At 41.9% G+C, this 25,154-nt stretch overlaps 1 protein-coding gene and 1 long non-coding RNA gene across 32 annotated transcripts in view; one reads left to right on the plus strand and one right to left on the minus strand.

The window, feature by feature from the left end:
* LOC141409876 (uncharacterized) overlaps positions 1-10,741 on the minus strand; it is a 31,192-nt gene extending 20,451 nt beyond the window's left edge. For both annotated transcript variants that reach the window (XR_012432570.1, XR_012432569.1), the window contains exon 1: positions 10,555-10,741. This is a non-coding gene — a long non-coding RNA (uncharacterized lncRNA). The remainder of the gene's footprint in view (positions 1-10,554) is intronic.
* A 179-nt stretch (positions 10,742-10,920) lies between these two features.
* CD46 (CD46 molecule) overlaps positions 10,921-25,154 on the plus strand; it is a 37,810-nt gene continuing 23,576 nt past the window's right edge. For 9 of the 30 annotated variants that reach the window (XR_012432550.1, XR_012432532.1, XM_045367726.3 and 6 more), the window contains exons 1-5: positions 10,956-11,178; positions 16,381-16,569; positions 16,974-17,076; positions 19,380-19,465; positions 20,954-21,151. Coding sequence is in view for 27 of the 30 variants with exons in the window: in XM_045367726.3 (XP_045223661.2) it covers positions 11,082-11,178; positions 16,381-16,569; positions 16,974-17,076; positions 19,380-19,465; positions 20,954-21,151 (673 nt within the window). In the remaining 3 variants the exon portion in view is untranslated. Of the gene's footprint in view, positions 11,538-16,380; positions 16,570-16,973; positions 17,077-19,379; positions 19,466-20,953; positions 21,152-25,154 lie in introns of all 30 variants that reach the window. The other 21 variants (XR_012432552.1, XM_074035226.1, XM_015449367.3 and 18 more) reach the window with 6 other exon arrangements.

Consider the following 25,154-nt stretch of genomic DNA (forward strand, 5'->3'; position numbering starts at 1 on the left):
CTGTGGACGGGAAAGCTCTGCTTTTAACAGTTAGGAGCAAGATGTCTTCTGCAATCACATTTTAGTCTCCATATTGTCCCACTGGCAGAAAAACGAACATTCAGTTTCTATGTTCCTTTAAGGCGTGTATTCTGTCTCCTATTAAGACAGTACTTAATTAGTGAGGGAATTTTAAGTCCAGAAGTTAACCGGAACCATTTTTCTGTGGGTAAATGCTTTAGCACGGACTATAATAGCAGGATATAGAGTTCAATCTAGCATGCCCCCTCCCTTACAGGGACCTTGCCCAATTACGTGATTTTTCTTGAAATCCATTTAGGAAGGAACACAGGCCACACAAGTCTAGGAGGTCAAAGGGAAATAAAAGGCAGAGGACTAAGACTGCTTGGGGACGGCGTGACTAAGGCCCAAAAGTTTAGTTCCTCTGGTGCCATAGCTTGGAGGGTAACGCCTGCAGTCATGGGTGGCACATTTAAACAAGTGCTGGGAATCCAGGAACCCTGGAGGGAATATAGTTGGGGGGACGCCCTCTACTGTTTTTGTCTCTATCCTGGATCACATACCGAAAGGAAGGAGACTAAAAGGACGCTTTTATTCTCACTTCTCTTTCTAGATGGATAACAAATCATCTTTTAACATGCACTCCCCTGGAGTGTATTTTAAAGCACTGGGACTCCTTCGACCCTGAAACTTTGAAGAAAAATGGCCTATTTTCTTTTGCACAAGGGCATGGCCTTTTTACTTCCCCAAAACTAAAGAAGTAAGTTACAGGGGAACCATCTGAGGATCCCCCTTATTTGGGGGCCCTTCAAGTTCCCTTCTCATTGCAGGGCCTCAGACAAGTAAAAGGAGTCTTAGGACTATTTTCGGACAACCCTGATGGGTATATAGAAGCTTTCCAAAATTTAACTCAGGTATTTGACTTCTCATGGAGGAATGTTATGCTGTTTCTAAGCCAAACCCTAACTACAGCTAAAACAGGCAGCTCTGCAAGCAGAAGAGAATTTTGGAGATGAGCAATATGTCTCCTATAGTAGGCCAAAAGGGAAAAGAGAAAATAGGGAAGGCAAAGAAATAGGGGAAACACCATTCCCAATAGGAAGAGCCAATACCTCTTGACAACCCTAACTGGAACTCCTTTCTAAGGTGTTTTTCCTGTTTTTGCAGTTTAAAATGGATTCTATCTCTTTCATAATGTTCTTCCAACCTGGGAAATGTTAATTTTCCAAACCTTAAAATGCTTGGCTTAGAGTTGAGCCAAGGGGGAAGGGAACCCAGAAGCCTGATATGCTGGCAAAAGGGTAAAAATTTCTTACTAGTCAGGCTTTTGACTTCTCTCTCCCTGTGCAAACCAGTAAACGGGATAATAAGGATCATAATTTATATTATCTGTAAAATTATAATTAATGAAAAAGGATTTGTGAGGTTGGTCTTAAGCTGCAGACAATCTGATGTGCTCTGCATGTCTTTCTGTATGGTTCTGTCAAAGAAAGGGTATCTTAGGTTAGGATGCAGGCCCAGTACCCCATAAGCCTGCTGTTCAAGGCAGCCCAACAAAACGGTCAGTAACGAACTTGGCTACAGGACTCCATCTTGTTTCATGTCCTTGGGAACATAACCTGTAACCACATGGCAATACTTTGTTTTAGTTTCTGCCATTTTACAATGGTGGCTGTCTTCTTGTGCTGAGTCAGTTCCTGGGTGACAGCCACAAAGTCAGATAAGCCAGTTTGTCAATGTGGGTGGTGCCAGCTAATCCATCATGAGCAGGGTTTACAAAATATCTTAAGCACTCATCTTGAGAGGGTCAAAATCTTGTAGCCTCCAGCTGCATTACCCCTAAGTCATGGTTTCTAATCTTATGGCTAGTTTCTTGGTCTCGTCCCCTGGCAAGAGGGGAGTATATCTTAAGAAAGTGCTGTTATCATCTTTGTTTTAAACTATACACTGTAAACTAGACTCCTCACAAAGTTGGTTCAGTCTATGCCCAGGGATGGGCAAAGGCAGCTTGGGGGCTGGAAAAAAAATGGAGTTGTTTGGGTTGGGTTGGATCTCCTTCGCTGTCTCAGTCACAATTTGGCAATGAGTTTCAAGAGCTGCCTATCTCCCCTTACAAAATACCTTGTACACTTGTAGTTAAATCATAACCTACTTAAGGCTTGTTGGTTTCACCTGTGAGGTTACTTTTTGTAAGGTTTAAGAGTAAAAATCTTAACTGCTTGGTGTGGCTAAAGTCAAGTAACAAGGAGTTTAAAAGAATTTGCTTAAAGAGTGCTCAGCTTAATTAAAAGTCGATATTCAAGTTATAGGTATATTTAAAACTTTTTCTGGAAAAAGACTCTTCTGTCAGCTGAATCATTTTTCTCAATTTTTTGTCTTACCACTCTTAATGCATGCATGAGAGGCCCTAAGATAACTTCTGGTAGCATGGGACTCCTTGGGAAAACTTCTGGTAGCATGGGATTCCTTGGGAAAAACCGAAGACGCCACTTTGGGGAAAAAACAAAAAACAAAAAACAAAACTGTTTTCCTCATGAAACCCCAGGAATTAAAAGGAGATAGATCCCTCTCAAAATCAAAGGCTGTGTTCTGTTTTGCATTGTGTTATCTGACGGTTTTGAGTTTTGGGGTATCAAAAATTACTTCGCATTTTGAGAGAGCTTTGGTGTGTAGTAACCAGGTAGGAAATATACTTTAAGGGATAGCTAATAGCAGTTATAAATCAGAGAATCATGCTCTTGGCCTCCTGAAAGATATGGAAACATCCCCACCCCATCCCACCCCCAACTAAGAGATGAGACTCCCATGAGGGATGGGCTAATTACAAAATCAGCCGATTGGTTTTGGGTTGCCTTGCAATGAAATACATGATAGAAGCACTACACTGTTTTCTCCCATAGTATCTATATGGTCTTTTCATAAATTGAGCATTGAAATAAAAGTATAGCAAGGAAGTCTTAAAACACTAAACTGCCCTTTAGTAAAAGGGTTATAAAAAGTTTGTTAAGCTTTCACCTCATGGTCAAATTGGATTAGATGGAATAATCTATAAGGTTTCATTTAAACAAATTGGGGTTTACATTAACAAACTAATGCAAGGCTAAAATTTGTCTTTGAACAGGATTTTCATGTCATAGTAAAGGCTAACGAAACGTTTTTGCCTTTTGAGTCATCATTTTGGCAAAATAATTTAAGGCAATCTGGAATTCTATTTCATAACATCAAGTGTTCTAAACCTCTAACATTTTAACAGTCATCTCAAAATCAAACTTCAAGTTTCAAAATTTTCCTTCCCGAGGGATGGCTTTTTGGATGGTTCAGAGGGCCCCTGAAACATTCAGAAGAGGTAAACAGGATTATTTGACATGTTTAGTCATATGAGATTGCCAAAATGATGTCCAATCTTCTTTTAAGCCATATTTTGATGAATAATATGTGTTCCAAAATTAGATGGGATTTCCAAAATTCTAATGTCTAAGTATATGCTATCAGTCATAATTAAGGGTAAAATTACTGGAAGCCACAGAGATAAATAAACTTCTTTTTCAGTCATGTTTTTAACTGTAACTATCTGGGAAATGTTGCCATTCACAGATAATTGTTCGTCTTGCTTTGTTTCTTCTCAAAACACGGTTTATAACCCAGCTATATTAAGGACTTTAACAAGTGTTCTCAAATGCAGGTTTTTAACAGCATTGAACACTGTAACACTGGAATAGAGAAAGGACGTACAGGACTCACGGTGGCTCAAGCCTGTAATCCCAGCACTTTGGGAGGCCGAGACGGGCGGATCACGAGGTCAGGAGATCGAGACCATCCTGGCTAACACGGTGAAACCCCTTCTCTACTAAAAAAATACAAAAAAACTAGCTGGACGAGGTGGCGGGCGCCTGTAGTCCCAGCTACTGAGGAGGCTGAGGCAGGAGAATGGCGTAAACCCGGGAGGCGGAGCTTGCAGTGAGCTGAGATCCGGCCACTGCACTCCAGCCTGGGCGACAGAGCGAGACTCCGTCTCAAAAAAAAAAAAAAAAAAAAAGAACTGACATGTTCGCAGATATTAAACAAGAGTTAACTAAAGGGACTGCACTCAGAAAGTTAAAGCAGACTTTTTAACTTTTGCTTGGAATATTGCTGGTCCTTGTTTTTTTTTTTCAGAGTCAAGGAAACTTATTTTAAGCTATTTCTGGCCTTTAATAATTGAGTAAGGTTTACTACTGTGAACAAAATTTGGAGCATGTTTATTTTTCTCTGCCTGCTTCCTCTGGAATTTGGAGACTATCTGTGAGTATTCTTAACTTATAGCAATATAGTTGTTTGCATCAGTGCAATAAGAATCCTTTTTTTTTTTTTCAACAGGACACAATTGGAAAAACTGGTTATTTTACCAAGGCTTTGACTGAAAGGATGTGTTTCCCTTTAAGGAATCAAGCTTGACATGCAGAGCCAATAAAAAGCCCTTGGGGAGAACTGGCCTCATACCTTGTCTACACAGTCCCTGCACAGAGTTCCTAACCTGCGGTCAGTAAAGAATGTCACTTTCTAACAGGTCTGGGAGTTCCGAGTTTATCTTGGGATCTCAAGAGGCGAGGATCACCCAACTCACAGGTATTTGCGGATACAAACACATGGTGGGCTCTGAAGGTCTTATCTGGAATTCCTTATGGAACAGAGTTTCATCAAAACCAATCCAAAAGGCCTATGTAAAAATAACCATTCTTGCTGCATTTTATGCAAGTAATCAGGCCAAGTATAAGATTAAAGTTTATTCTACAAACAACACACATGGTCCTATCATAATTTGTTTTTTACCAAAAACGAGGACTGGAGAGAGAAATTATGCTCCAAAGCTTATCACATATTTGTCATTAAATCCTAGTTTCATTAATTGTTTTTAAGCTTTTTGCCTACATTTTAAACTAACCCTGCTTATTCCTGAAAATCAAGTGATCTCCTGCAACTTGGAAGAAACAAAAAAGGATGGGTAATGTAAAAATCTGGATCAATATGCGAATTCTGGGCAATTATCCTGCAAATTCTGCCAGGTAATGAAAGTAAGCAGGGTGCCCATAAACTGGAGGTTTCTTTGTTTGGGAAAATAAAACCAAGGAACTTCACAAACCCCAAAGGGAAATTGTATATCTTAGAAAAATTTTAGATGGAAATTATCTACCACACCACACTTGTGGCAATTGCTATACTCACTCTACTGTATGTGATGGAGTTATACATGGTAGCATCTTCTAACTGAAATATTGGACAGAAAGTTTCCATTGCTGTATATTTTGCTTAATTATTATCCTTACAGAAGGGATAATAGTTACTAACAAAAAGGAAGCATCAAAGTTTTACTGAGTCTGCTAGGACTTTTTATTGGAATTAGTGATGCACTTTCAAATGAAACATGCTGCTTCTGTATTAACACCTCTACTAAAGTACAGGAAAATCTACAGGTACTTGAAGATCAAATCTAGCCGGGCGCGGTGGCTCATGCCTGTAATCCCAGCACTCTGGGAGGCCGAGGAGGGCGGATCAGGAGGTCAGGAGATCGCGACCATCCTGGCTAACACAGTGAAACCCTGTCTCTACTAAAAAATACAAAAAATTAGCCGGGCGTGGTGACGGGCGCCTGTAGTCCCAGCTAATCGGGAGGCTGAGGCAGGAGAATGGCGTGAACCCGGGAGGCGGAGCTTGCAGTGAGCCAAGATCGCGCCACTGCACTCCAGCCTGGGCGACAGAGCGAGACTCCGTCAAAAAAAAAAAAAAAAAAAAAAAAAAAAAAATCAAATCTAAATCATCAACAAGCTCAGGAAAAATGCAGGCTTTAGTCCCGGGTAGTTACAATCCCTCTTTAATGAATTCCAGTCTTCTTTATGGAATTGGTTAAACCTTTTATTAAGCCCTCTCTTGCTTATATGTCTTGTATTAATACTTAAACCCTGTATACTCATACTGTAACTCAAAATTGTTTCTTCTCTAGAAGCAACCAAACTCCAAATGGGTGCTGCAAACTGGATCACGCATGGACACACCCTATTTCCAAGAACCCTTAGATAGACCCCAGGAAGAGCCCTAGCTGGTGTTCCCCATTTGACGTCCATTTTCAGCAGGAAGTAGCCAGAAAAAGTCATCACCCAATAACCGCCTAACAGCAATTAGGTTGTCTCCTCGGGGGGTTGGGGGAGAATGTGATAGGAGTTATTAAGAAATTATTTTAGACATATAGAGAGGAAAAGGGGTCCTTGGAAAGTTTTCATTTGTTTTAAAGCAGCTCCAGAAACATTTCTTGTCCAAAAGAAAAGCCCAGGCCCTTAGAGCCAGGCAGGCAACCTTAGATATGCAAGTACCGGCCATTAGAAACTGGGCCCACCCAACATGATGATTCCCATGGTTGTCCTCTTGCCCTTGCCCCAACATGTGCCTGGCAACATGGCCCCACATATCCCCACGCGTGTAGAACATCATGGTGCCCTGCATTTGCAAATTAAAAGACTAGGGTGGGAAGGCCAGCTTTTTCGCAGGCTATGTGAATGACATGCCTAGTGAAATCAATAGGCTGAGCCCTGTGCAAATCGGGCACCACCTCCTCCAGCCTCTACATATATCTGGCTGGCTTCTGCCCCACTTGAGGTCTCCACTCTCGGCTTTGGAGCCCCGCTCTGTCTCCATACAGAGGAGCTTTTTCCTTCTTTCTTCTTTCTTTCTTGCCTATTAAACTCTCCACTCCTTAAAACCACTCCACATGTGTCCATCTTGTTTTTTCCAATTCAATGCGAGACAAAGAACCTGGTGTTCCTCCGCACATCGGAGCCCTATCAGCAGGCGCTGGACACCAATTGCTCTCTGAAGCTATTCCTAGTACTAACATTCTTTGTTTTGCTTGCTTTTTTGGCACACCAAGTATATAAAGTTTATGAGGCTTAAATGAAATTTTCTTTCTACCATTACAATGAGAAAGGAGTAAAATACTTTATTTTTATTTTGCAAATCGACTTATGGAATATAATTTCTAATATACTTATGTTTTTAAAGCCTTCAAAAGCCAAGAGGAAACAAAATACTATCCATTCCTTCTGAGAAATGCACCTCTTTCTATACCTGATTGTTTTCATAATCCCTGTGTTCACATGTAATGCCACAAAAATGCTCTTGATAGTTAACAGGAAAGAGGATCAGACACAGCTAACCATAAAGGTCAGTTGGCTGGCAGGTGCTTAGTAGATGCAAATAGAGGCCCATTCATATACTACACCTGCTCCTGAAAAGCATAATGTAAATACAGTATACTAATTTATGAGGCAAAGAAACATCTAACATCAAATTTTATTTTATTTTATTTTTTGTTTTTGTTTTTGTTTTTTTGAGACGGAGTCTCGCTCTGTCGCCCAGGCTGGAGTGCAGTGGCCAGATCTCAGCTCACTGCAAGCTCCGTCTCCCAGGTTCACGCCATTCTCCTGCCTCAGCTTCCCAAGTAGCTGGGACTACAGGCGCCCGCCACCTCGCCCGGCTAGTTTTTTGTACTTTTTAGTAGAGACGGGGTTTCACCGTATTAACCAGGATGGTCTCGATCTCCTGACCTCGTGATCCGCCCGTCTCGGCCTCCCAAAGTGCTGGGATTACAGGCTTGAGCCACCGCGCCCGGCCCTAACATCAAATTTTAAAAGAGTTGGCCACAGTTTAATGACATCCCTGCACACCAGCCACCACCCACACTACCCTTCATAAGCCCCTTAAAGGAGATCCCATAGTTCCAAACGTGGTCCACAAACACACATATCCTCCATTCTCTCCTTTTCTTCTCTTTGGCAGTTTGACAAAATCTATAGGAGGAGTTGGAGGAAACATTAGTGTTTAATCTCGTAAATCCACTTCATTCAAAGCTTTGGCTTCAAGCTCTACCCCTGTTAAGGCCTCAGGAAGTTCATTGTCGACAGCCTCCCTTTGAATTGGTCACTAAAATGATCTCAAGGCTAAGGGATAGACCACAGCTCCACTTTACAAATAAGCTTGCAACACCTGATTTAGGAAAGTTTGCTGTGCAGACATTTGTAGCTCATCCCTTTTACAGACAGATCTCGATTTGTTTTCTAGGGTCTAAAATTATTTAAATCAAAATCTCTCGGCCGGGCGCGGTGGCTCACGCCTGTAATCCCAGCACTTTGGGAGGCCGAGGCGGGCGGATCACAAGGTCAGGAGATCGAGACCACGGTGAAACCCCGTCTCTACTAAAAATACAAAAAATTAGCCGGGCGCGGTGGCGGGCGCCTGTAGTCCCAGCTACTCAGGAGGCTGAGGCAGGAGAATGGCGTAAACCCAGGAGGCGGAGCTTGCAGTGAGCCGAGATCGCGCCACTGCACTCCAGCCTGGGCGACAGAGCGAGACTCCGTCTCAAAAAAAAAAAAAAAAAAAAATCTCTCAGAACTTTCTGGGCATTTGGTAAACTCATGCTGGGGGAGAACTGGCAGAGACATGTTAAATGCCCTTGACCACAAGAACCATTCATTTCATCCAACATTTACCAGTTATTCATTGTATACCTATTATAGATTTTGGCACTGTAGATATAACGAGAAAATGCTATCCCTGACTCATGAAACTTATCCAAAAAGTAGAGAACAAGGCTCAGAGCCATTCAAATGAAGCCTCAGTTGAATCAAATAAAAATAAGTTTTAAATATTTAATGTGAAAATCTTCGAGTATGTTAAGAATGGCTTGATTAACCCCAGGGATAGAAATTTTACTGATTGAAAGAAAGTTTCAATAAAATATCAATCTTTGAATCTTATCTGACACTTGAAACTAGGAAATCAAACACTAGCCATATTTTTTCTTCTATAGTTTATAATAAAATTCCTCATGAGAAAAAAGACATTTTTCTTCCAAGCCTGAAAATAGATGGAGAATTTTTAACATTTATTGTTGCAGAGGACAATAAATAGACTATCCACTTTTGCAAATGAGTGCTGGCATTGAGCCACAGAACATGTCTGTCATATAACTCTTTCACACCATACATTAACAGAAATAATAATTTCCCCTCATTGAGTTTCCTATTTACTATCTCTTTAATTGTACCTGCTTTAATTGCTGTCATGGAGCGTCTGAATTTTATAATCCAAGATACTAAGATGTTTATTTGATATACCACCTCCACACTTAATGTCTTATAATCTCTGCCAAGAATTTTAAAATTTTTGTTGGTCTGACAGGAAGAGGAATTCCATGGTTTGGTGAACCCAGAAAGTCTTCAGTACATCTCAGTTATAAAACTGCTAAATACACTTAAGTTCTATAATTCTATAAGACCCATTTGAGGTTTACACACTGAGCATCCAGTTCCTCATCTTCCTCTTCATAGGTTAACCCTGTGTAGTACAAGTTCTACTCCCATAATTCTATGAACAAAACAGCCCTTGATACATAGGTTTGATTTTTAAAATATATTTTCTTTACTTTATTCTAAATGTAATATAAGGTCAACATAGAAAACAGAAAACTGAAAAGCATAAGGAAAGTGAAATATCTATAATCTTATCAACCATTATTTTTGTTGTATTCCCAGTTTTTTATATATATTAGTATGGTACTTTTAATAAAAGTAATGCCAAAAGGCATATGCCAATTTGAACTCTGCTTTTTCCACTTACAATTATATCAGTTTCTCATATTTGCTATTCTTCTGCAATATTTGCTGCATAGAATTCCATCACACAAAGCTAACTACCAGAAATTCCTTATTACTTTTGCTAGACACTTAGGGTTTACATTTTTTAAAATTTATAAATCTTTGATCACAGCTCTGATGATTTCTCTGGGAACTGATAGCCTAACAGAACTCATGTCCACTTTAAGACTTTTAACATTCTGAAAAATTGTATTACAAACAGAGTGCTGGTCTCCCTGCAACACGTTCACTCACACTGGCTGAGGTTTTAATTCTTTGCCAGTCTGAGAGGAAGAAATGCCAACTCTTTGTTTGCTCTTGTAATGCCAGTCATGTCCCTTTTTTTCCTGTTACCAGTCATACCGGTTTACTACTCAGAACCCTACAAATCAATCCTGCTCATTCTTAATTTTCCGATATTCTTCCTAAGATTGTTTCACCAGAAAACTTCTCCCCCTTATCCACTCTTCACCTAACAATTTCTACCCACCCCAATCCTCCTGCATTCATTGCTTCCAACTGGCACGTAGGACACCCTTGGTCTTACATTGTTTATGCATGTGTATTTAGTCTTCAATAAAACATTCAGTTGCTCAAGGGCAAGGGCCCCATAGAGTCTCAATATGCTAACGGCCTGGTGTTGCCTAATAATTTAGATTCTGAGGGGTCCTCTCCAGGGAGGGGAGCAAAGAGCAAATTATCTTAGGGGCTGGGAGTGCAGAAGTCAAACCTTTGAGATTGTGAAAACAAGACGGCCCCGAGAAGATTCAGTAGCAGGTATTCAAGCAGGAAAAACTCACATATTGTTTCTAATAATGCCTGACTAATGCAAAATACCAAATAAGGGCCCAGGCAGTCCAGACGGCCTGCAGGGCCCCAGGATAAAACTAACCCTGAGGGGTGCTGGCCCACGGTGACCCCCTGCCTGGACTCTGGATCTCTGTTTTTACGTCGAAGTGCTTTATTCTTGATTCTCGAGTTCCCGGAAACGATGACCAAAGCAGCTTAGTTTTCCACCCTTCCTTGGTCACAAATATGACGATGAGGCAGCCCTTTCCCGCACGACGCCTCAGGCTTCCGGGATGGTCAGCCAAAAGTTTACCAAGAAAAGAGGCGGGTCCCGGAAGCCAGGGCAGGTAGGCCCCGCCAGGGCCACGCCCTGTCTCCTCGAAGGCCAACGGCTACCTCGGGCTCCGACCCCACAGCCCGCCGATTGGTCTCAGCCTCCCTCGTGAGTCGACTGACTTCCGCCCCCGGCGCGGTTCAGGCCACGCCCACCTGTTCTGCGGCCCTAGATACTTTGTGAGTTGGTGATTGTTGCGTACCATAGCCGGACTCAGAAGGGGCTTCCCTGCTCGGCTGGCTCTCGGTTTCTCTGCTCTCCCTCCGGAAAAATAGCGGCGTCTTCCGCATCGCGCCATGGCTTCTTCCGGCCGCCGCGAGCGTCCCTTTTCTTCCGGTCGGTTTCCTGGGTTGCTTTTGGCTACCCTCGTGTTGCAGCTATCCTCCTTCTCCGGTAGGACCCCGGGGCGAGTTCGCGCGTCCGCGGCGAGGCTAGAGCTCTGCGCAGTCAGTCGGGCAGGAGGCGCGGGGCGGGGCTCACTGCACGTCGTGCCTGCCTGGGATAGAGAGCGAGGCCAGGGTTCTCCGAGGGGTGTAGTGCTCAGATCCTGGGGGTATGTGGCGGGGATTGCGGGGACCACGCAGAGCCCGAGGTGAAGCTTGTTTCGGGGCGTGGTGTGCGCGGCCGGCATTTACGCAGGATCTGGCTGTGTCCCCTTCAAAAGCGTGAACAGTGTTTTCGGGATTGAGCCCTGTCGACAAGGGGAGTGCGGACTGCGCGCCCCAGGTGAGGGCTTGCTCTGGAGTGCACAGGTGCGTGGGAGTGTTGCTAGGGCCCGTGCTGTGCCCGTGGTGAGAGTTTGCCCTGTGTTCCCTTGGTGCCTTGGTGAGTGGAGTGTTCATTAGGGCTTGGACAGTACCCGCGGTAAGGGTTGCAGTGCGTCTGCTGTGCCCCATGTGCTGGACTGGGCTGGGCGAGAGGGGCCTGACCAGGTGTTGCTGGGAGCCTGTTGTGCGCAAGTGGCCTGTGTGCAGAGTTCACTGTGGGCAAGACAGCTAGCTCACTGTTTTCTTTGAATGGAGTGAGCGCGGACTCTGGGGCTGGGGAGGGCATATTGGGTGAGAGCAGGCTCTCAGTGCCTGGTGTTAGAGAGGTGGTAAGGGCGCGCCATGCTTTTTGTGCCTTCTGTGAACAGACTTCTGTGTTGCCTGAGCTCCTATTAGTTTTTAAATGGCTGCTTTTTTGGGGGTGGGTGGACCATCGAGTCATCTTCCTGTTCCCAACCAATAGAGACAGTATCTGATTCCATTACCTAATGGATTTTTGACATTGTTTTCCTTCTTTTCATTAGAGTCATATTTGAGAGATGTGAAGCAACCTAAAAAACACTGGTAACCAAGCCTAGTGAGAAATTAGTATCCTAACAAAGGAAGGCAAATAATGTTAATCTTGTTTTCCCCTACAGCTCATAAACTAAAGCTTAAGGCCTATCCCACTAAATTTGTATTGTATTTCATTGAATGGAATCAGTAATTTTAAAAATGCATGCTAGGCCAGGCGCAGTGACTGACGCCTGTGATCCCAGCAGTTTGGGAAGCCCAGGCGGGGTGATTGCTTGTGCCCAGGAGTTCGAGATCAACGTGGGTAACATGGCAAAACCCCATCTGTACAAAAAATACAAAAATTAGCGGGGCATGGTGGTGTGTGCCCGTGGTCCCAGCTACTCTGGGGGCTGAGGTAGGAGATTCGCTTGAGCTCAGGAGGTGAAGGCTGCAGTGAGCTGTGATCATGCCACTGCACTCTAACCTGCATGACAGAGTGAGACCCTGTCAAAACAAAACAAAACAAAACAAACCGCTAAGAAATACATGCTTATTGTATGACACGAACAGAATCAAAAGACAACTATTTTTAATATTTTGGTATATTTCTTTCTGACTTTATGTGCGCTTCATGTGTATCTATGTCCAAATTATATTTAGGATCTAATAACGTATAGTTTCTGTGTTGCATTTTTTTCCTTAGGAGCATTTGCTCAACGAATATGGGTTTTGTATGTCTATTGCTATTACACTGGTAGGCAATAACAAACCATTCCTATTTTCTTGATCCTTTTTTCACTATTGGTTTACACACACGTTCATGCAGGAAGATAAGCAGAGACTTTGTTTTGCTCGATGCTAAGTGCTCAGTGCCGGGAACACAGTAGGTAACCAATCAATTATTTGCTACAATGTATTGGGAGTGGCAGACATTAACCAAAACTTAATAGTAACAAATAAATTATGAACCAAGGGAAGTTCTCTGGAGGAAAGGCGTATAATTTTCAGATATAAATCTGACAGCATTTAACAGATGTCTCGAGGGAGGGAAGGCTTTTCTGCTCATCAAACAGACTTTGGGGGCATCTGTGCTTGCTGTTCCCTCAGCCTGGGAACACTCTCCTCCTGACCTGCTGCAGAAACAGGCTTGCTCTTCTGCAAAGTCAGCTGGAAGGTTATGCCCTAGGAGACCTTCTCTGAACGCGCCCCCCCCGCCCCCGCCCCCGCCCCCGCCCCCACAACGTCCCCGCCCCCACAACGTCCCCGCCCCCACAACGTCCCCGCCCCCACAACGTCCCCGCCCCCACAACGTCCCCGCCCCCACAACGTCCCCGCCCCCACAACGTCCCCGCCCCCACAACGTCCCCGCCCCCACAACGTCCCCCATCTCAGGTTGAACATACAACCCGGTTCAAGTCCCTCTTCACTTGTAATCACCCTTTTAAAATGACCTTTTCTGTTTTTTGTCTCTCCCTGTTAGAATGCAGGGATCCTGCCTGTGTTGTCATACTTGTGGTTCCAAAAGCCCCATTTGTTTGCCTCCATATCTGTTAAATACCAGAAAATTAAATATACTATTCGGCTGGAGTTTAGAGCCTAGGAAAAAGCTCCTCCTGCCTCTAAGAGGAAGGTTGTTTAAAGAGCTCTGCTCAGGATGGTCTTTCTGTGGTACCTAAAAAGCTAGGGCAGGGGCAGCTGAGGGCCAGAAAGGATCTGTCTCCCCTGTTTGTGTTAACTTTGCAGAGCTTCCGGTACTTCAGTCTTGCATCTCACTGATCATTAAAACGTTCATTTTGAAGGAGGGTGATGGGAGTAGGGAGCAGTGGTGATAAGAAAACGAGAGGACTTTTTCTTTTTGTCTTTTACGATTAATGCTTAGAATAGGCTTAGTGCTAGAAGTGCGGCCTGAGCAACATAAGGAGAGCCCACCTATACAAAAAATTTGCCCACCTATACAGAAAATTTAAAAAAAAAATTAGCCAGGTGTGATGTTGCACGCCTGTGGTCCCAGCTACTTGTGACGCTGAGGGGGGAGGATCACTGGAGCGCCCGCGGTCAAGGCTGTAGTGAGCCCTGATTGTACTCCAGCTTTGGTGACAGAGTGAGAGACCATGTCTCAAACCAAACAAAACAAAACACAAACACACACAAAACAAAACAGGAAGTTGAAGAAGATGATGAATGCGATTTGAAATAGAGGAACATACAAAAATAAAATGAATAGGGTGCAACATGGAAGATAAAACTAAGAATGAAGAGAAGGAAAAACAAGGTTAAATTTGAGGTTCATAAGCATAAATCAAGACAGGTATGAAACCTAGAGAAAGTGAAAATGAGAACTCACGATGTTAGGCAGAGAGAATACATGGATTAAAATAAACATTCAATTTTTGGAGCAACTCAGTCTCACAAGGAGAAGGTTTTGTAAGCAGACAGTGCTGTGCATGGGAGACCTGCCCTCTCAAAAGTAATTGCCAAATGGTTCCAGATAGCTGAAGGAAACAATGTATCAAAGTTCAGGCCAGTCTCATTCATTCCTCCAGTAGAGGAACTGCTTTTTTGGACAAAATCCCCAATCTCCTGTTGTGTGTGGTCTCTTCTGCCTATTTTAGGTGTTTTCCTTATTTCCGATGAAAGAAGCCAAGATCAGTAAGTGCTTACACAGTAGCTTCTCAGTTGCTTACTCGGCATACTTCCATGCAAAGAGAGCAGTCCATATCCGGTCACCTGCCAGGATACCAGAAGACTGGGAGATAGGTAGCACGAGAAATGGCCTAATCTTCTTTCTCCACTGTGCTGTAGAATGATTGTTTTCAATATGAAATTGGTTACAATATATTATTCACATTGTTTTGTGTTTGACAGCAGTGGACTTTGAGTACCAATTTTTTTGTGGATGGCTACTATGAGTGACATATTGTGCTGCGTGTTGTGGCTGCATGGATGAATGGAGTTGGCCATGTTAACTATTAAACACAAAAGCATGTGATAATTACCTGAGAGATCCATGCAGGAGGAGATTCCAGGGGAAGTTGACTGATCACTGCTTCCCAGGGGGAGGCAGAAAATGCTTCCTGGAGGAGATGATGGGTGGATTAAGGAAGATAAGAGTTGAGCAGGAGTTGTAGCTACTGGCCAGGGAGGAAGGGTATTCAGAGCAGAGGGAGCAAGGTGAGCAACAGCACCAGGATGTGACACTACTGGACTGCCAAACTACTCAGTGTGGCAGAGTAGGGCAAAAGAGGCAAGAAATAAGGAAGAGGATTAAATCACAGGGCAAGTAATTCTGAAAAGCAACAGGCTTATCAGGAATAAACACTCATCATCATAAACTCAGACTTTCACGTTATTATCTGCCCTTTTAGGGCAGCTTGAGCCTTTTGTTTGACTTAGCACAACATGAATCCAAACTAGGGTTGTTTGATCTCCCCAGGCACAGTAGCAGACAATTTATTGAATACTTATTGGCAGATAGAGTTTGTCAGTGTCAGCATTTCTTTTTTTTTTTTTTTTTTTTTTTTTTGAGACGGAGTCTAGCTCTGTCGCCCAGGCTGGAGTGTAGTGGCCGGATCTCAGCTCACTGCAAGCTCCGCCTCCCGGGTTTTTTACGCCATTCTCCTGCCTCAGCCTCCCGAGTAGCTGGGACTACAGGCGCCCGCCACCTCGCCCGGCTAAGTTTTTGTATTTTTTAGTAGAGACGGGGTTTCACCGTGTCAGCCAGGATGGTCTCGATCTCCTGACCTCGTGATCCGCCCGTCTCGGCCTCCCAAAGTGCTGGGATTACAGGCTTGAGCCACCGCGCCCAGCCTAGTGTCAGCATTTCTTGAGCACCCACGAGGTGGGTGGAGTCTAGTAGAAAAAGAAGAACATGTTCCTTGAACCCCAGGAACATGCCTTTTAAGAGAAGATAGCCTGAAGCGACAAGCTATTATAAGTTAGTGTTTTAAACTATGGAAGAACAATCTGAGCAGAGTGCTCTATACTGTAGAAGACTTCTTAGAGGAGAAGTTACTTTTGAAATGCATTTAGAAAAATGTGGGGAAAGATGCGTCTGTATATTTTTTAAGACCAAAGACATTAATGCTGTCTCTTCAGTTTATTGGTGAATGCTTATTCCCAAAGAAACCAAAAGCTAATAGGATTGTTACTTAAAACATGCAAGTCCCATTTCCTCCACTACTACCAGCACTCAGGTAAAAGCATGGAACAATCATTTAAAATCTTGCCAAGGGCCTTTCTGTTTTTTCTGTACTACTTGCTGCCAGACCACAGTCATGGCTCGTTAAAGTGCTATCAGTACTTCATCTTCATGTTCCTATTCTCTTATCCCTAGATGCCTGTGAGGCGCCACCAACATTTGAAGCTATGGAGCTCATTGGTAAACCAAAACCCTACTATAGGGTTGGGGAACGAGTAGATTATAAGTGTAAGAAAGGATACTTCTATATACCTCCTCTTGCCACCCATACTATTTGTGATCGGAATCATACATGGCTACCTGTCTCAGATGAGGGCTGTTATAGTAAGTAAACGAGCCCCCTTTTTTTTTTTTTCTGCTTGCTCTAGAGATTCCTTCCTTCCTTCCTTCCTTTCTTCCCTCCTTCCTTTTTTTTTTCCTGCTTGCTCTAGAGATTTGCACACATTTTGGGGTACATATTCCACTATGGTGATAATGATTTTCTTCTTGTGGAATGAGGTTTAAGATAGCAATGCATTATTGCAGGCTTTGAGAAATCAAAATCTCCAAGAAATCTTTTTCCTGGCAGTAGATTGCCTAGGTGAACATGAAACTGAAATTTGCCCTTATAATAAGTAAATAAAGAAAATAATATTCCCATGCATTCAAAAGAGCACTGCAGAATTTTGATTCTGATTCAGATCTGTTTTATAACTGGATTGAAAACCGTCAAAATTATTTTCTTTTAGGAGAAATGTGTCCACATATACGGGATCCTTTAAATGGTGAAGCAATCCTTGCAAATGGGTCTTACGAGTTTGGTGCTGAGTTACACTTTATTTGTAACGAGGGGTAAGTTGCTCCTTAGAGGAAATAAGGGAAATGTTAGTAATTTTATTTTTGTTTTGCTTCTCTTCTTAAGCTTTCCTGTAAACTTAATTTTGCTTTCTATGTGGCAAGTTATACTTCTAGCCAAACAACTCTTGGATGTTTTATGGAGATAGGCAAGATATTAAAGTAAGTAGAAAATAATTGATACTGAAGGAAAGCAAAACTCCTTGTTATTTCTGACAATAAGTCTGTTGTAAGCATTAAGAATGTAGTAATCATGAGAATTTATCCTTCACAACTGAGTGTCCCCTATTTAAATCCGCCAACTGTTAGAGTTTAAGTAGGGCTCACAAAAATGAGAAATAGAATTGCCAACTACAGATACGCTTGTATCCAGATGACTCTGTTAAGTGTTACCAGACCAGACCAAAACTGACCTGGTTAGCCTTTACCATCATGTTCATCAAAATCTCTCAGTTGAAAAACCTTATTTTTGAGACTGCTACAATGTGAAGCATCTCAAAAACCGGTACTGAGCGCTCAGTAATAGCCTTTGTTCTGTAGAGATTTTGAAGTCTTATATATTGGAGATACTAGACATTTGAGATAAATGTGCATTTAGAGAGTAAATGTAATTTTCTGTCCATTTTCTCTTGCTAAAACAGAACACTTAAGGCTAGGCATTTATAAAGAAAAGAAATTTATTTGGCCTATGTTTCCGGAGGCTGGGAAGTTCAAGGGGATGGCAGTAGTGTCTGGCAAGGGCTTTCATGCTGCATCATAACATGCTGGAAAGTGAAAGGGAAATGTAGCACCTGCAAAAAAGACAAAGCACAAGGGAGGGGCTCTCGCTTTATAACAATGTGCTCTTGTGGTAACGAATCGAAGCCTACAAGAATGAGAGCACATTCCCTCAAGAATTAATGAACACCCTCTAGAAAGGCATTATCCTGCTTAATGACCTAATCATTTCTTAAAGGCCCCACCACCTCTCAGTGCTGTTACACTGGCAATTAAATTTCAATATGAGTTTTGGTAGAGACAAACCAGATTCAAACAACAGCAGTAATACACCATAATATAGAAAAAGTAAGTGAGTCTTGGAGGAAAAATCAGCTGTGACTATGTAAGGCAACTGACAGTTTTTAAAATTTGGTCAAGTAGAAATATTGGAATATTCAGTTGACACATACTGCTTGCTCGGCACACTGAGGGATACCAAAACTTTAAGACACTGACGCCGGGCACGGTGGCTCACGCCTGTAATCCCAGCACTTTGGGAGGCCGAGGCGGGCGGATCACAAGGTCAGGAGATCGAGACCACGGTGAAACCCCGTCTCTACTAAAAATACAAAAAATAAGCCGGGCGCGGTTGTGGGCGCCTGTAGTCCCAGCTACTCGGGAGGCTGAGGCAGGAGAATGGCGTGAACCCGGGAGGCGGAGCTTGCAGTGAGCCGAGATCGCGCCACTGCACTCCAGCCTGGGCGACACAGCGAGACTCCGTCTCAAAAAAAAAGAAAAAAAAAAGACACTGACCTTCCTAAAAGAAGTTTAACCTTATTGAGAGACAGTATATACTGAGAGCTATAAAAGCAAAATCCTAAATGAGGAATACCAAATAAGTAGAATTATTCATGATGATTCAGAGTCCAGAAGGAGGAGAGATTCCTATGAATTTAAATCAGAGAAGATTTCATTGAGTATAGGGGTATACTTAATGAAAGTATTCCTATACTCAATGAGCTATTCCTAGAAATACACTCTGTTCTAAATAATATTAATAGGAGCTAAAACTTACGTGCACTAATTATGTGCCAAATGCTAACTTATCTAATCTCCTAAACAACCCCATGTACTGTTATCCCCTTTTAATCAATTAGGAAACTGAGTGAAGGAACTTTAAGTGATTTACCCAAGCTCAAGCAACTAGGTAAGTTGAGAAGCAGGGACTTGAATCTAGGCATTCCAGCTCTAGGGCCTGTTCTCTCTACACAGTCCTTGTCCTTACTGTGCAAAGTGGTGTGAGAAAAGGCACAGAAATGAATGTGTGATGTGATTGCAGGAGGCAGCAAAGAGGTTGGGCAGAAAGGTACAGCAGAGTTATTTAGACATCTTTGCTCTTGGCCAATATGTATTCAAATGGAGAAACTATTTGATTAAATTGCAGATTTATTTAGCACTTTCATTATATAGTATGTTGTTTAAGAAACCACCTCCTCAAACTACTGCAGTATAGAAAAGAAACCATATAAAAAGTTCCTTCATTATTATGTGTGTCTTATTAATTGCTATGTAAAACAGTAACCCTTTCCTTTCTCATTTAGTTATTACTTAATTGGTAAAGATATTCTATATTGTGAACTTAAAGACACAGTAGCAATTTGGAGCGGTAAGCCCCCATTATGTGAAAGTAAGTAAATTCTTTTTTTTTTAAATTTAGACCAGTAGTCCTCAAAGATTTTTGCCTCAGGGAACCCTTTACACTTCGAGATTAACAAAGATCCCAAAGAAGTTTATTTTATGTGGGTTATATCTATTGGAATTTATCATATTGTAATTCAAACAGAGAGGTTTTTAAATAATTATTGATTCGTTTTGGTTTTGTTTTTGTTTTTCCTAAGACAGAGTCTCAGGCTATTTCCCAGGCTGGGGTGCAGTGGCACAATCTCAGCTCACTGCAGCCTCAGCCTTTCCGGTAGCTGAGACTTCAGACATGTGCCACTATGCCTGGCTTTTTGTAATTTTTGAAGAGACGGGGTTTTGCCGTGTTGCCCAGGCTGGTCTTGAACTCCCGTGCTCAAGCAGTCTGCCTCCGTGGACCTCCCAAAGTGCTGGGATTACAAATGTGAGCCACCCCACCTGGCCTGATTAATTTGTAAGAATAGATGCAATACAAATTAACATATGTAACATTTTTTATGAAAAATAAAAATTTTCCAAATAAAAATAAAATTAGTGAGAATAGTGGCATTGCTCACATTTTTTTGCACATCTCTTCAACATCATGCAAAGTCATGCTAAGCCTTTGGAAAAAAATCAGTGTATTCTTATTAGGATCAGAGTGAAAAAAGACGATAATATTTTGGTGGCATTGTGAACCACCAATTTAGATAATGAATATATTTATAAATTGCAAAGGATTTCTCCACCAGCACTGAGTTAAGCATATTTTCTCATTAATTGTCAGCATTTCTTGTAATGACTAGAACAGAACTTAGCATGGCCTTGCAAATAAATATAGGCGTATTAGGCCGTTTTTGTATTGCTGTAAAGAAATACCTGAGACTTTGTAATGTATAAAGAAAAGAAGTTTAATTTGCTCATGTTTCTACAAGCTCTACAGGAAGCATGATGTTGGCATCTGCTGGGGGTTTGGGTAGATGTCGGGAAACTTAATGATCATTGGGAAAGACAAAGGGGGAACAAGGTGTCTCACGTGGCAGGAGCAGGAGCAAGGTGGGGAGGACGGGAGGCATTGCACACTTTTAAATAACCAGATCTCCCAAGAACTCAGTATCATGAGAACAGCACCAAGGGGATGGTGCTAAACAACTCATGAGAAATCTACCCCCATGATTCAAACGACTCCCACCAGGCCCCATCTCCAACACTGTGGACTCCAATTCCACGTGAGATTTGGTGAGGACACCGATCCAAACCATGTCCATGGGCATTTACACTTTGAGAAAATGAGATTTGTTCTGAAAGTTAGTTACTACATTAATGGTTTGAATTTGGGATAATATATTTGCTCATAGAAACCTTCTTTTAAATCCATATTGAATTCACAACCAGCTGGTAGAAACCCTATGTTGACGAATTTATTGAAGACATAGAAATTTTACTAAGGCTGTCTTAATCTTTTACATTTCCTTTCCTCATTTTCTTCATTTTTAAGAGATTTTGTGTACACCACCTCCAAAAATAAAAAATGGAAAACACACCTTTAGTGAAGTAGAAGTGTTTGAGTATCTTGATGCAGTAACTTACAGTTGTGATCCTGCACCTGGACCAGATCCATTTTCACTTATTGGAGAGAGCATGATTTATTGTGGTAACAATTCAACATGGAGTCATGCTGCTCCAGAGTGTAAAGGTAACCTTTCAATTTATTTCCTTCTTCATTTGTAAGTACTCTGGAAACATTTTGTAAATAGTTTTATCTACAAATAAACAAAGCAGGTGTATGTGCTTCCTCCTCCTGTATAATTGGTTTCTAATTTATTTTAATACAGGTCAATTCAAGTCAAAAAAGAGTTCTAGATAGAGTTCCCTATTTCTCACCCCTACATGTTCTTGGCATTTCATTTTATACAGTGTGAACTACTGTGTATCTGCATGAGTTAGAAGTTTTTGTTTGAAATAACCAAAAAAATAAATCGACACACACTAGCTTAAAGAAAGTTTCGTTTTGTATTATAAGAAATCTAAGAGTTCTGGCTATGGTAGTGGTAAACTGTAACAGACTAATCATCTCACAAATAAAAATGATAAACTCTGATTAAAAAAAAGAAATTTAAAAGACCAAATGTTTAAGGCACTCTGGAGTGACCAAAAGTATGAAGACCCTGTAGGGGACTTGCCCATTTAAAGAAAGAAATCGCTGAATAATTACAGTGGTTTAAAAGTATATACTCCCAAAGTACACCTGAAACATTCTCCAAAGTAGACCATATTCTAGACAATAAGACAAATTTTTAACAAACTTCAAAAAATTGAAATCATTCAAAATATATTATCCGATCACAATAGAATGAAAGTAGAAATCAATAACAAAGCCAGTCTCCAAAGAACTGGAAAGTATACAGGACACTTCTAAATAACCCATGCATAAAATAAGTAGTCAGCAGGGAAATTACAAAGTGTTTTGAATTTAATAAAAACACAACATCTCAACATACCCAAATATGTAGGATGCAGCTAAAGCATTGCTTACAGGGGAATGTATAGCATAACATACTTGTGTTAGAAAAAAAGAAAAGTCTCAAATCAATGATCTAATTTTCCACCTTAAGAAACTAAAAAAGAGCAAGTTAAATCCCAAACTAGCAGATGTAAGGAAATGATAAACATAGAGCCAAAATCAATGAAATTGAGAAGAGAAAAAAAAAGAGGAACTCAATGAAACCAACAGTTGCTACTTGGAGATCAATAAAGTGTGTAAACCTATAGCCAGACTGACAAAAAAGATGCAAATTAACCAATACTGAGAATGAAAGAAGTGGCAGCCAGGCACGGCACCCCCGCCAGCTTGAAGACCCTGCCCTCAAGGCCGGCAGGGGCAATCACTCCCGGACTTGTCCTTTTAGAAGCTCCAGCTTTACCACTTGCTGGTGGAGCCCAACCACTGCCACAGGGTCCTCAATGCCAACACGCCTGGCAGATCCAAGAGGAGATGGCCCAGGATGGGATGTGGTGAACAGTGGCACCCGAGAGTGTGGGGTGGGTGCTGCTCCACTGCCTGGTTTCTGCAGAGATCCTGTGCCGGTGGCCTGTGCCTGCTACGCGGGAGCCAGAGGGGGTGTGCCATGCCCCCTGCTTTGGACACTGCTGTATGAAGGGGCCAGTTTTCAGACCTTTCCTCTGTCACCTCAGCACTGGCGCCAGGAGTCCTGACAAGCAGCATCTGGGAGGTGGACAGCCCTGGGGAAATAGAGGAGACTTTCAGAAGTATCTAGATATTTGAAATACTGAAGACCAAAAACCCCAGTTTGCATGGAAGAGCTGGCCTCAGACGTGGTCAATTCCTACGACAACCTGGACACACGGTGCTGATCCACGCCGTGGGAGGTGGCCCTGCAAAGCATTCAAAGGTTTGGCCCTGCAGCCGCCCCGCCTCCCACCTCCAGCTGCAATTGCATTCTGACCTGGACAAGTAGGAATATGTGGTGGAGATCCTGATGGAGACCTGAGCCAGGCACCCCAGAGTGCTGGCCAGACGTGGAGTACGGGATCCAGCTAAGGGAGTCTGGCCGGCCTGTATCCCCCCAGCCTTGTTGGCTCCTCTGCTAATTCCAGCAGGGTCTGCAGCCCCAAACCCGTCCCCTGTCTTCCCCTCTGCAGAGGGTAGGCCGGAGGCTGGTCTCAGTGGGAGCTAGGGCTCTCCTCAAAGGCTTTTTGACCTTGGGGCAGTCTTGACATCCCCACAACCCTACGCCCCTCATCCCTTTTCATGTCTCCTGGAGGATGGCAAGCTGCAACTGCAGCAATCTTGTTTAATTTAGGTAGGTGAATTTCTTAGAATTAAGTTTTGTATGTTTTGAGCAATAAATTCTCTTAAGATATATATTTTTTAATCTTTTTATGTTTTATCTCTGAATATTTTTTATTTTTTTCAATGTATGTTTTTTCTGGAAACATTCTGTGCTGCTACATTAGAGCCTACACAGTTGTAGTTGGTACATTTCATTCCTTTTGGTTTAAATAAGGGATTTTATTTTGCAGTGAGTTTCCCTGTATTGTTAATGAGTCAACAGCGTTAATGTATGATTTTTTTTTAAATACTTTAAATTTGTGTGCAACCCTTCTCCTTTATGTTCTGTGTTACGGTGAGAGCTTGGTCAAAATGGGGAACACACACACAGCTGCTACATTTTTTTTTGTCATTGGAAGATCTGTGCCATGTCTTCCTAGACTGAAGTGTAAATTATGGAGGGTTTTATTTGTCAATTTATATGTAAATGTCATTGAAGGCTAAGGTTAAGTCTTTGGAAATCACAGGCACAAGTTGATCTTTTTTTATTTTTATTTTTATTTATTTTTTATTATTATACTTTAAGTTCTAGGGTACATGTGCATAACGTGCAGGTTTGTTACATATGTATACTTGTGCCGAGACCTCAGATCCCTTCAGGTGGCACCTTGTGACAGGTGGTGTTCTGGGAGGCTTCTTGTCAGGTTCAGCAGCACAGGCACCTGCTCTGGGCATGGACTGCGCTCCTGGGATGTGCATGGAACTGCGGTGCGCCAGTCACACGCGCTTGGAAACAGCGTGTGCTGCTAGATTGGAAATGCCTATGTTGCTCTGTTAAATTTGTGCTGGAGCAAAAACCTAAGGTTAAATTTAAGTCTGGAATGAAAGAAATCTGAATCCATGTAATTAATGGCCGCTTGATCTTGAGAGTCTTGAGAGTCCTGCCTCAGGAAGTGAGGTGGGGGTTCCTACACCTTTCACTTTCCTTCCTCATGTCTACCCCACATGTGTTTCTCATGCTTTTTCTAACTTCTCCAGCCCTTAGCCAAAAAGCTTTATATTCTTTTGTGCATATGACTATTCTTTAATATCGGTGATGTAAACTTCACTTGAATAACAAAATTATCCAACAGACAAAAGAATGAGAAAGAGAGTATCACTAAATATCCTGCAGACATTTAAAGGATGATAAGGGAATACTATAAACAACTTTATGCCTACAAATTTGACAACTGAAATGGACAGATTCCTTGAAAGATACAAAATGTCAAAACTCACTTGAAGATATGGATAACCTGAATACTCCTATAAAGAAATAAAATTTGTAGTTAATAACCTACTGCAGGCCCAGATGGCTTCGCTGGGGAATTCTACCAACCATCTAAGGAATGAATAATAGCAATTCTACACAAGCGTATCAAGAAAGTGCAAGAGAAGGGAACACTTCTCAGCCCATTTTATGATGATAGCATTGTCATGATACCAAAGCCAGAAAACAAAAACATTATAAGAAAATTACAAATAATATCCTTGATGAACACAGGACCAAAAGTCTTCAACAGAATATTAGCAAACCAAGTCCTGTGATACGTAAAAAGAAAAGTAAATCATGACCAAGCAGGATTTACCCTATGAATGCAAGATTAGTTCAAATGCAAAAATTAATCAATGTAATCTACCACATAAGGAGACTATTAAGGAGAAAGAAAATCATGTGATTATCTTATTAGATGCAGAAAAACAAAGTGTTTGACAGAATTCATCATCTTATTTTTTCATGATAAAACTTCTCAGCAAACTGGGAACAGAAGGATACTATCTGTCTTACCCTGATAACAGACATCTACAAAAATCTCACAGCTAACACTACACTTAATGGTTCAAAAAAATTATACGTAGTGGTAAA

Source organism: Macaca fascicularis, chromosome 1 (genome assembly GCF_037993035.2).
Source record: "Macaca fascicularis isolate 582-1 chromosome 1, T2T-MFA8v1.1".
NCBI classification, from domain to species: Eukaryota; Metazoa; Chordata; class Mammalia; order Primates; family Cercopithecidae; genus Macaca; species Macaca fascicularis.